The 12,500-nt window shown below is 41.9% G+C and overlaps 1 protein-coding gene across 1 annotated transcript in view; it reads right to left on the bottom strand.

The window, feature by feature from the left end:
• Positions 1-12,472, bottom strand: part of LOC310947248 (fibroblast growth factor 12-like) — a gene marked incomplete at its 5' end in the record, with an annotated part of 54,532 nt that extends 42,060 nt beyond the window's left edge. The window contains one exon of the mRNA XM_083914016.1: positions 12,279-12,472. Within this exon, the coding sequence (XP_083770142.1) occupies positions 12,279-12,306 (28 nt within the window). The remainder of the gene's footprint in view (positions 1-12,278) is intronic.
• Between the last annotated feature and the right edge of the window lie 28 nt (positions 12,473-12,500).

Genomic DNA, 12,500 nt, shown 5'->3' with positions numbered 1-12,500 from the left:
AGTGAAGGTTTTTAACCCAACTTTGTGCACAAGTTTGCTGCTCATGGGGGAATTGTCGTGTCTCTGTCAGTCTGTCTGCCTTTCCTCTCTCCGGTGCAGACAGACGTCCGTCCTCCACAGAGCTGCGTCTGTCCGTTAAAGGGAAGGTTTTTCAGCACAAGTGTTTGCTCAAGTTTGCTGCTCATGGGGGAATTGTTGTGTGTCTGTAAATCATGAATCAGTCACAGAGTGTGTTCTTTACTGTCTCCATATGTAAAGCATCACAGATAACGTTGGTTATGATTCGGCACTGTGAATTAAACTGAGTTCAAATCGTCTGTTGTTGTCTTTCACATTTGGATTGTGTAGTTTTTGCTTTTTTATTTATCGTCCTTCTGTCACAGTGGAAAGTGTCGCTGCGCTCGAACCGTGCGCTGAAGCTGCTGAACACGTCGAGCAGGAGTTAAGCAGCATCCACGGAGACGGACCCACGGAGACGGACCCACGGAGACGGACCCACAGAGACGGACCCACAGAGACGGACCCACGGAGACGGACCCACGGAGACGGACCCACAGAGACGGACCCACGGAGACGGACCCACGGAGACGGACCCACGGAGACGGACCCACAGAGAAGGACCCACAGAGACGGACCCACAGAGACGGACCCACGGAGACGGACCCACAGAGACGGACCCACGGAGACGGACCCACGGAGACGGACCCACGGAGACGGACCCACAGAGACGGACCCACGGAGACGGACCCACGCGCTGACGCTTCGGTTCATGGGGATAAAAATAAAGAACGGCAGCAGAACGGTCCTTTGATGTCAGAGGCTTCGGGTCAGGACTCTTATTTTGGCGAGGTGTGTGTGCGTGTGTGTGTGTGTGTGTGTGTGTGTGTGTGTGTGTGTGTGTGTGTGTGTGTGTGTGTGTGTGTGTGTGTGTGTGTGCTGCGTACGCTCAGTGTAGCAGTGTGTGCGTATGTAGTTGGAGTCGGTGCCGGGGCTGATGGGAGTTTTAATGCAGCACTCAGACATCCGTCCTGTTCATCTGCTGCAGAGTGTGTGTGTGTGTGTGTGTGTGTGTGTGTGTGTGTGTGTGTGTGTGTGTGTGTGTGTGTGTGTGTGTGTGTGTGTGTTGCAGAAGAGCCTCATAAATAATAGAGAGGTCTGCTGACTCGCTCTCTCTCTCTCTACATGACGATACACTTTAAGGTAATGCTTGCTCGCTCCCTCGCACTGTCTCCATGGCGACGCTCTCTTAAAGGCGCAGGTTTCTGCAGAGGTCTGTTACATTATGAGGAAATAAACATCATCATCATCCATCACTGCGTCCATTAGCAGCATGCTAACAGTCCAGCATCGATTGTGTTGACAGGAACAGACTGAGAGCACATTTCACCTTTTAAACCCAGACAGACAAATATGATCTGAATCCACCGAGTTTATAAACAACAGACGGGTCCAGGAGCGCTGAGTCATGCTAATAACAAGCTAACAACAAGCTAACAACGACCAAACAAGCCGACAACAGGCTGTCAACAGGCTGACAACAAGCTGTCAACAACCAAACAAGCTGACAACAAGCTGTCAACAACCAAACAAGCTAATAACAGGCTGTCAACAGGCTGACAACAGGCTGTCAACAGGCTGACAACAAGCTAACAACAACCAAACAAGCTGACAACAAGCTGTCAACAACCAAACAAGCTAATAACAGGCTGACAAGAACCCTACAAGCTAATAACAGGCTGACAACAACCAAACAAGCCGACAACAGGCTGTCAACAAGCTGTCAACAAGCTAACAACAACCAAACAAGCTGACAACAGGCTGCCAACAAGCTAACAACAACCAAACAAGCCGACAACAGGCTGTCAACAACCAAACAAGCTAATAACAGGCTTACAACACCCTACAAGCTAATAACAGGCTGACAACAACCAAACAAGCCGACAACAGGCTGTCAACAACCAAACAAGCTAATAACAGGCTGACAACAACCAAACAAGCCGACAACAGGCTAACAACAAGCTGTCAACAACCAAACAAGCCGTCAACAAGCTGTCAACAAGCTAACAACAACCAAACAAGCCGACAACAGGCTGTCAACAAGCTGACAACAACCAAACAAGCCGACAATAGGCTGTCAATAGGCTGTCAACAAGCTGTCAACAAGCTAACAACAACCGAACAAGCCGACAACAGGCTGTCAACAAGCTGACAACAAGCTGACAACAACCAAACAAGCCGACAATAGGCTGTCAATAGGCTGTCAATAGGCTGTCAACAAGCTGACAACAACCAAACAAGCCGACAATAGGCTGTCAATAGGCTGTCAACAAGCTGTCAACAAGCTAACAACAACCAAACAAGCTGACAACAGGCTGTCAACAAGCTAACAACAACCTAACAAACTGACAACAAGCTGTCAACAAGCTAACAACAACCAAACAAGCTAGCAACAAGCTAACAACAGGCTGATAAAAGCTGGCAACAGGCTGACAACAGGCTGACAACAACCAAACAAGCTAACAACAGGCTGACAACAACCAAACAAGCTAACAACAGGCTGACAACAAGCTACAAGCTGGCAACAGGCTGACAAAAGGCTGACAACAACCAAACAAGCTAACAACAGGCTGACAACAACCAAACAAGCTGGCAACAGGCTGACAACAACCAAACAAGCTGACAACAGGCTGACAACAACCAAACAAGCTGACAACAGGCTGACAACAACCAAACAAGCTGACAACAGACTGACAACGACCAAACAAGCTGACAACAGGCTGACAACAACCAAACAAGCTGACAACAGGCTGACAACAAGAAAACAACGACCAAACAAGCAGACAACAGACCGACAACGACCAAACAAGCTGACAACAGGCTGACAATAACCAAAGAAGCTGATAACAGGCTGACAACAACCAAACAAGCTGACAACAGGCTGACAACAACCAAAGAAGCTGACAACAGGCTGACAACAACCAAACGAGCTGACAACAGACTGACAACAACCAAACAAGCTGACAACAGACCGACAACAACCAAACAAGCTAACAACAGGCTGACAACAACCAAACAAGCTGACAACAGGCTGACAACAACTAAACAAGCTAACAACAGGCTGACAACGACCAAACAAGCTAACAACAGGCTGACAACGACCAAAGAAGCTGACAACAGGCTGACAACAACCAAACAAGCTGACAACAGGCTGACAACAACCAAACAAGCTGACAACAGGCTAACAAGTTGACAACAGGCTGACAACAACCAAAGAAGCTGACAACAGGCTGACAACAACCAAACAAGCTGACAACAGACTGACAACAGGCTAACAACAACCAAACAAGCTAACAACAGGCTGGCAAAAACCAAACAAGCTGACAACAAGCTGACAACAGGCTGACAACAACTAAACAAGCTAACAACAGACTGACAACAGGCTAACAACAACCAAACAAGCTAACAACAGGCTGGCAAAAACCAAACAAGCTGACAACAAGCTGACAACAGGCTGACAACAACTAAACAAGCTAACAACAGGCTGACAACGACCAAACAAGCTGACAACAGGCTGACAACAACCAAAGAAGCTGACAACAGGCTGACAACAACCAAACAAGCTGACAACAGGCTAACAACAACCAAACAAGCTGACAACAGGCTGACAACAACCAAACAAGCTGACAACAGACTGACAACAGGCTAACAACAACCAAACAAGCTAACAACAGGCTGACAACAACCAAACAAGCTGACAACAAGCTGACAACAGGCTGACAACAACTAAACAAGCTAACCACAGGCTGACAACAACCAAACAAGCTGACAACAGGCTGACAACAGACTAACAACAACCAAACAAGCTAACAACAGGCTGACAACAGGCTGACAACAACCAAACAAGCTGACAACAAGCTGACAACAGGCTGACAACAACTAAACAAGCTAACAACAGGCTGACAACAACCAAACAAGCTGACCACAGACTGACAACAGGCTAACAACAACCAAACAAGCTGACAACAGACTGACAACAGGCTAACAACAACCAAACAAGCTGACAACAGACTGACAACAGGCTAACAACAACCAAACAAGCTGACAACAGACCGACAACAGGCTAACAACAACTAAACAAGCTAACAAGCTGACAACAAGCTGACAACAGGCTGACAACAACCAAACAAGCTGACAACAGGCTGACAACAACTAAACAAGCTAACAACAGGCTGACAACAACTAAACAAGCTAACAACAGGCTGACAACAACCAAACAAGCTAACAACAGGCTGACAACAACCAAAGAAGCTAACAACAGGCTGACAACAACCAAAGAAGCTAACAACAGGCTGACAACAACCAAAGAAGCTAACAACAGGCTCCTGAGGTGAAAAAGAGAAACGCTGCAGCTCTAAATATCTGACATCCACTGAAACTACATCAGCTTTAACTGTAGATTTAGTTTGTTTTTGTATTTTTGTGATTAAAAGTTGTGTTTCATTCATGTTGACAATTATTAGAGAGAGAGAGAGAGAGAGAGAGAGAGAGACAGAGACAGAGAGGGAGAGAGAGGAGAGAGGGAGAGAGAGAGGGAGAGAGAGAGAGAGAGAGAGAGAGAGAGAGAGAGAGAGAGAGGGCTGCTGCGAATGATGAGACCAGAGGAACCAGGTCGGAGAACAAAAGGCCATAAAACAGGGCGGGACACACACACACACACACACACACACACACACAGACACAGACACACACACACACACACACACACACACACACACACACACACACACACACACACACACACACACACACACACACACACACACACACACACACACACACACACACACACACACACACACACACACACACACACACACACACACACACACACGCTGAGCTCAGCATCTGTGTCAGTAAACACGTAACCATTAATAAAAGTATTAAAATTGCGTCGTAAACTTGCGTCGTGTGTTTCGTGTTTTCTCATCAGATTTGAGTAAAAGATAAAAATATATAAATATAAATATATATATTTCTTTATTACAGCAGCAGAGTGAACAGAAAACAGAAGAAGCATCAATAAGAAGCAATAAATTGTAGAGAAATATAGAAAATGATATAAAAATGAAGAATATAAACACGTAAATATAAAATACGTGAATAACAGGAACAACATTTACACTATAAACCGTCTGTTTTCAGCCTCTCACGTGTGTGAATGTTCTACTTTTCTCTGTTTCATCACGTTTCAGTGTCTTTGTCCTTTAACGTCGGAGGAATCGAGTCCTGGCTGATGTGGACCTGATCTGGGTCCAGGTCTCTGCTGATCCTCACCCCGAACACGAGGACGTGCACACGAGGACAGACGCTTATCGGTTTTCTGTTTCAGGGTCGACTGCTTCCACACATGTGCTACAGAATTATGAATATAAATACGATAATAGTTTATAGGTTGGATGGTTTTATGAATGACAAGATCTAAGGGCCCCCTCCCACTGTGCCTCCGTCCCGTGCCCCAGCACGTGTCACGGCTAAAGTCTGGTTCCTTTGACCAGTGTGAGTGCAACCGTACCACGTCTAGGAGCGGCACGCTTGCCGTCCACGGCCCGTTTGGGAGAGGTGGGCTTTAGTAAAGCACGTTTGCACGTGTACGAGCACGAGCGTGCGCACGTGTACGAGCACGAGGCCTACGGCGGTTCTGAGGTCATTTCCTGTGCGCCTGTTGGGACGTAGAAAAAAGAAGGAGGGACCATGCGCGGATGCTATCGTGCATCTCTCGTTAAAGGGTTAAAGGTCAGGATGTGCAGAAACACTGAAGCTGCAAAGATTCATTGAGTAGTCGTCAATCAAGCCCCGCCCACAGAGAAAGACTTCCTGTTTAATCCAAGCCCCGCCCACAGAGAAAGAGACTTCCTGTTTGATCCAAGCCCCGCCCACAGAGAGAGACTTCCTGTTTGGTCCACTAGGGGCAGGTTTCATGTTAAACAGGCCGTTTACACAGCATCATTAAACCTGTTTAAGGACAAAAGAACATTCTAGTCTGTGTGTTTAGATCAGGTCTCCATGACAACACTGAGGGGGAGGGGCTAGTTTTTATTTTATTGGAGGTTAAAGTTTATGAATAATTGGGGGCGTGGCCTCTTGAGTGACAGCTAGCCTCTGGCCCTCACTTCTCCTCGGAGGTAAACGTCACCCAGATTGACGTACGCCCCTCCCCCCAACGTCACATACATGCCCTTTTTTGGTCAGAGGATATGAGGCGGAGTCAAAGACAAGATGGCGGCTCCCGTAGGCGAGGACGACTGCACGAACGGACCTGACGGAGACGCTACGTCTGCTTTCGTCCAGACTCGTGAATGAATCATGAGAGCGAAGTGTTCACACAGTGTTTGGGTTTTTCTCAGCTGATCAGCAGAAACACACACCTCCCCTGGGACTGTGTGTGTGTGTGTGTGTGTGTGTGTGTGTGTGTGTGTGTGTGTGTGTGTGTGTGTGTGTGTGAGCAGCAGGTCACTACAGTCCCGACAGTGTGGATCCGATCCCAGAATCAATACGACAAACTGATCTGTCTGTAAACAAAGTGACCTCATTTAACACACACACACACACAGAGAGAGACACACACACACACACACACAGATAGAGACAAACAGACACACACACACACACACGTAACAGGATGGTGTCATCAGCGTACAAAGTGAAAAAGTGACGTTTTCATGCACAAATGTCTCAGCTGTGATCAGGACGTCAGCGCTCTGCTCAAAGGCACGAGTCAACAACAGGAATCACACCAGCAACTCTCAGTGTCCTCTATAATATCTCTAAGGTGTCCTCCCACTGTGCCTCCGTGCCGTGCCCCAGCACGTGTCACGGCTAAAGTCTGGTTCCTTTGACCAGTGTGAGTGCAACCGCACCACGTCTAGGAGCGGCACGCTTGCCGTCCACGGCCCGTTTGGGAGAGGTGGGCTTTAGTAAAGCACCCTAAAGCATATGTCTCTAATATGTCTCTGATATGTCTCTAATATGTCTCTAATATGTCTCTAATATGTCTCTAATATGTCTCTAATATGTCTCTAATATGTCTCTAATATGTCTCTAATATGTCTCTAATATGTCTCTAATATGTCTCTAATATGTCTCTAATATGTCTCTAATATGTCTCTAATATGTCTCTAATATGTCTCTAATATGTCTCTAATATGTCTCTGATATGTCTCTGATATGTCTCTAATATGTCTCTAATGTGTCTCTAATATATCTCTAATATGTCTCTAGTGTCTCTAATATGTCTCTAATATGTCTCTAATATGTCTCTGATATGTCTCTAATATGTCTCTAATATGTCTCTAATATGTCTCTAATATGTCTCTGATATGTCTCTAATGTGTCTCTAATATGTCTCTGATATGTCTCTAATATGTCTCTAATATGTCTCTAATATATCTCTAATATGTCTCTAATGTCTCTAATATATCTCTAATATGTCTCTAATGTCTCTAATATGTCTCTAATATGTCTCTAATATATCTCTAATATGTCTCTAATATGTCTCTAATATATCTCTAATATGTCTCTAATGTCTCTAATATGTCTCTAATATGTCTCTAATGTCTCTAATATGTCTCTAATATGTCTCTAATATGTCTCTAATGTCTCTAATATGTCTCTAATATGTCTCTAATATGTCTCTAATATGTCTCTAATATATCTCTAATATGTCTCTAATATGTCTCTAATATGTCTCTAATATGTCTCTAATATATCTCTAATATGTCTCTAATGTCTCTAATATGTCTCTAATATGTCTCTAATGTCTCTAATATGTCTCTAATATGTCTCTAATATGTCTCTAATATGTCTCTAATATATCTCTAATATGTCTCTAATATGTCTCTAATATGTCTCTAATATGTCTCTAATATATCTCTAATATGTCTCTAATATGTCTCTAATATGTCTCTAATATATCTCTAATATGTCTCTAATGTCTCTAATATGTCTCTAATATGTCTCTAATATATCTCTAATATGTCTCTAATGTCTCTAATATGTCTCTAATATCTCTCTAATATGTCTCTAATATGTCTCTAATATGTCTCTAATGTGTCTCTAATATGTCTCTAGTGTCTCTAATATATCTCTAATATGTCTCTAATATGTCTCTAATATGTCTCTAATATGTCTCTAGTGTCTGTAATATGTCTCTAATATGTCTAATATGTCTCTAATATGTCTCTAATATGTCTCTAATATGTCTCTAATATCTCTAATATGTCTCTAGTGTCTCTAATATGTCTCTAATATCTCTAATATGTCTCTAATATGTCTCTAATATGTCTCTAATATGTCTCTAATATCTCTAATATGTCTCTAGTGTCTCTAATATGTCTCTAATATGTCTCTAATATCTCTAATATGTCTCTAATATGTCTCTAGTGTCTCTAATATGTCTCTAATATGTCTCTAATATGTCTCTAATATGTCTCTAGTGTCTCTAATATGTCTCTAATATGTCTCTAGTGTCTCTAATATGTCTCTAATATGTCTCTAATATGTCTCTAATATCTCTAATATGTCTCTAATATGTCTCTAATATGTCTCTAATATCTCTAATATGTCTCTAGTGTCTCTAATATGTCTCTAATATGTCTCTAATATCTCTAATATGTCTCTAGTGTCTCTAATATGTCTCTAATATGTCTCTAATATGTCTCTAGTGTCTCTAATATGTCTCTAATATGTCTCTAATATGTCTCTAGTGTCTCTAATATGTCTCTAATATGTCTCTAATATGTCTCTAATATCTCTAATATGTCTCTAGTGTCTCTAATATGTCTCTAATGTCTCTAATATGTCTCTAGTGTCTCTAATATGTCTCTAATATGTCTCTAATATGTCTCTAATATCTCTAATATGTCTCTAGTGTCTCTAATATGTCTCTAATGTCTCTAATATGTCTCTAGTGTCTCTAATATGTCTCTAATATGTCTCTAATATGTCTCTAATATGTCTCTAATATGTCTCTAATATCTCTAATATGTCTCTAGTGTCTCTAATATGTCTCTAATATCTCTAATATGTCTCTAGTGTCTCTAATATGTCTCTAATGTCTCTAATATGTCTCTAGTGTCTCTAATATGTCTCTAATATGTCTCTAATATGTCTCTAATATCTCTAATATGTCTCTAGTGTCTCTAATATGTCTCTAATATGTCTCTAATATGTCTCTAATATCTCTAATATGTCTCTAGTGTCTCTAATATGTCTCTAATATGTCTCTAATATGTCTCTAGTGTCTCTAATATGTCTCTAATATGTCTCTAATATGTCTCTAATATGTCTCTAATATGTCTCTAATATGTCTCTAATATGTCTCTAATGTCTCTAATATGTCTCTAGTGTCTCTAATATGTCTCTAATATGTCTCTAATGTGTCTCTAATATCTCTAATATGTCTCTAATATCTCTAATATGTCTCTAATATGTCTCTAATATGTCTCTAGTGTCTCTAATATGTCTCTAATATGTCTCTAGTGTCTCTAATATGTCTCTAGTGTCTCTAATATGTCTCTAATATGTCTCTAGTGTCTCTAATATGTCTCTAGTGTCTCTAATATGTCTCTAATATCTCTAATATGTCTCTAATATCTCTAATATGTCTCTAATATCTCTAATATGTCTCTAATGTGTCTCTAATATCTCTAATATGTCTCTAATATGTCTAATATGTCTCTAATGTGTCTCTAATATCTCTAATATGTCTCTAATATGTCTAATATGTCGCTAATATGTCTCTAATGTGTCTCTAATATGTCTCTAATATGTCTCTAATGTCTCTAATATGTCTCTAATGTCTCTAATATGTCTAATATGTCTCTAATATGTCTCTAATATCTCTAATGTCTCTAATATGTCTCTAATATGTCTCTAATATGTCTCTAATATGTCTCTAATGTGTCTCTAATATGTCTCTAATGTCTCTAATATGTCTCTAATATCTCTAATATGTCTCTAATATGTCTCTAATATGTCTCTAATATGTCTCTAATATCTCTATTATGTCTAATATGTCTCTAATATGTCTCTAATATGTCTCTAATGTCTCTAATATCTCTAATATGTCTCTAATATGTCTCTAATATGTCTCTAATATGTCTCTAATATGTCTCTAATGTCTCTAATATGTCTAATATGTCTCTAATATGTCTCTAATATGTCTCTAATGTCTCTAATATCTCTAATATGTCTCTAATATGTCTCTAATATGTCTCTAATGTCTCTAATGTCTCTAATATGTCTCTAATATGTCTCTAATATCTCTAATATGTCTCTAATATGTCTCTAATATGTCTAATATGTCTCTAATATGTCTCTAATATGTCTCTAATGTCTCTAATGTCTCTAATATGTCTCTAATATGTCTCTAATGTCTCTAATATGTCTCTAATATGTCTCTAATATGTCTCTAATGTCTCTAATATGTCTCTAATATGTCTCTAGTGTCTCTAATGTCTCTAATATGTCTCTAATATGTCTCTAATATGTCTCTAATATGTCTCTAATGTCTCTAATATGTCTCTAATATGTCTCTAATATGTCTCTAATATGTCTCTAATATGTCTCTAATGTCTCTAATGTCTCTAATATGTCTCTAATATGTCTCTAATATGTCTCTAATATGTCTCTAATGTCTCTAATATGTCTCTAATATGTCTCTAATGTCTCTAATATGTCTCTAATATGTCTCTAGTGTCTCTAATGTCTCTAATATGTCTCTAATGTCTCTAATGTCTCTAATATGTCTCTAATATGTCTCTAATATGTCTCTAATGTCTCTAATATGTCTCTAATGTCTCTAATGTCTCTAATATGTCTCTAATATGTCTCTAATATGTCTCTAATATGTCTCTAATGTCTCTAATGTCTCTAATATGTCTCTAATATGTCTAATATGTCTCTAATATCTCTAATATGTCTCTAATATGTCTCTAATGTCTCTAATGTCTCTAATATGTCTCTAATATCTCTAATATGTCTCTAATGTCTCTAATATGTCTCTAATATGTCTCTAATATGTCTCTAGTGTCTCTAATATGTCTCTAATATGTCTCTAATATGTCTCTAATGTCTCTAATGTCTCTAATGTCTCTAATATGTCTCTAATGTCTCTAATGTCTCTAATGTCTCTAATATGTCTCTAATATCTCTAATATGTCTCTAATATGTCTCTAATGTCTCTAATATGTCTCTAATATGTCTCTAATGTCTCTAATGTCTCTAATATGTCTCTAATATCTCTAATATGTCTCTAATATGTCTCTAATATCTCTAATATGTCTCTTATGTGTCTCTAATGTCTCTAATATGTCTCTAATGTCTCCAAACTCAGAACTACAGCTCCCACAATGCATCATTCTGAAGCCCTTGAGTTTCAGACACACCCACATCACACCTGTCTGTCTGTCCACTGTCCTCACCTGTCTGTCTGTCCACTGTCCTCACCTGTCTGTCTGTCCACTGTCCTCACCTGTCTGTCTGTCCACTGCCCTCACCTGTCTGTCTGTCCACTGTCCTCACCTGTCTGTCCTCACCTGTCTGTCTACCTTCTTACCTGTGGATCTGTGTCCAAGCACCTGTCTGTCTCTCTGTCCTCACCTGTCTGTCCTCTCCTGTCTGTCTCTCTGTCCCGTCTGTCTCTCATGTCTCTAAAGTCTCCTCCAGACCGTCCCCGTCTCACCACCTGTCTGTCTCTCAGACCTCGTATCTGTCTCACAGCGTCCCGTCCTGTCTCTCTGTCCTCACGCCTCCTTACGTGTTTACCTGTCTGTCTGTCTCTGTGTGTGTTTTGCTGCATCCACACACACACACACACACACACACACACACACACACACACACACACACACACACACACACACACACACACACACACACACACACACACACACACACACACACACACACACACACACACACTGCACCCCATCCCATAATAACCACACCTCAAAAGCTCCAGTGCAGCTGCAGGATCCCGGTTACCGCAGTAACTTCTACCCGACATGCACCTCTCCCTGCCCGCTTCACCCCTCCGTCCTCCCCCGGTCCACCCCGGCCCCCACCGGTCCTCTCGGTCCTGCCTGCCCCCCTCCCCCCGGTCCCACCCGTTACTCCCGGTCCCCCCCGCGTCCCTCCGGTACTCCCTGTCCCTCCCGATGCCCCCGGCCCGCCCGGTACTCCCTGCCCCCCCCGGTCCCCCCGGCCCCCGGTGCTCCTACCTGCCGGTGCCTTCTCTTTGCCCTCCATCTCCGGCTGCTCCTTTTCCGTTCGTCGAGCCTCGAGAGCAGAATGTGAGCCCCGGTGAGCGCGGGGGTGGGTCGGTACCGGTACCGGCGGGAGGAAGAGGAGGAAGAGGAGGAAGAGGAGGCTGCACAAACAAATCTGCTTCTTCTTCTTCTTCGCTTGTTTTTCTGCTTCCTCCTGCGGACGCTGAGGCTCGT

This window comes from Echiichthys vipera (genome assembly GCF_963691815.1).
Source record: "Echiichthys vipera genome assembly, chromosome: 5".
NCBI classification, from domain to species: Eukaryota; Metazoa; Chordata; class Actinopteri; order Perciformes; family Trachinidae; genus Echiichthys; species Echiichthys vipera.
This window is presented reverse-complemented; position numbering and strand designations above follow the sequence as displayed.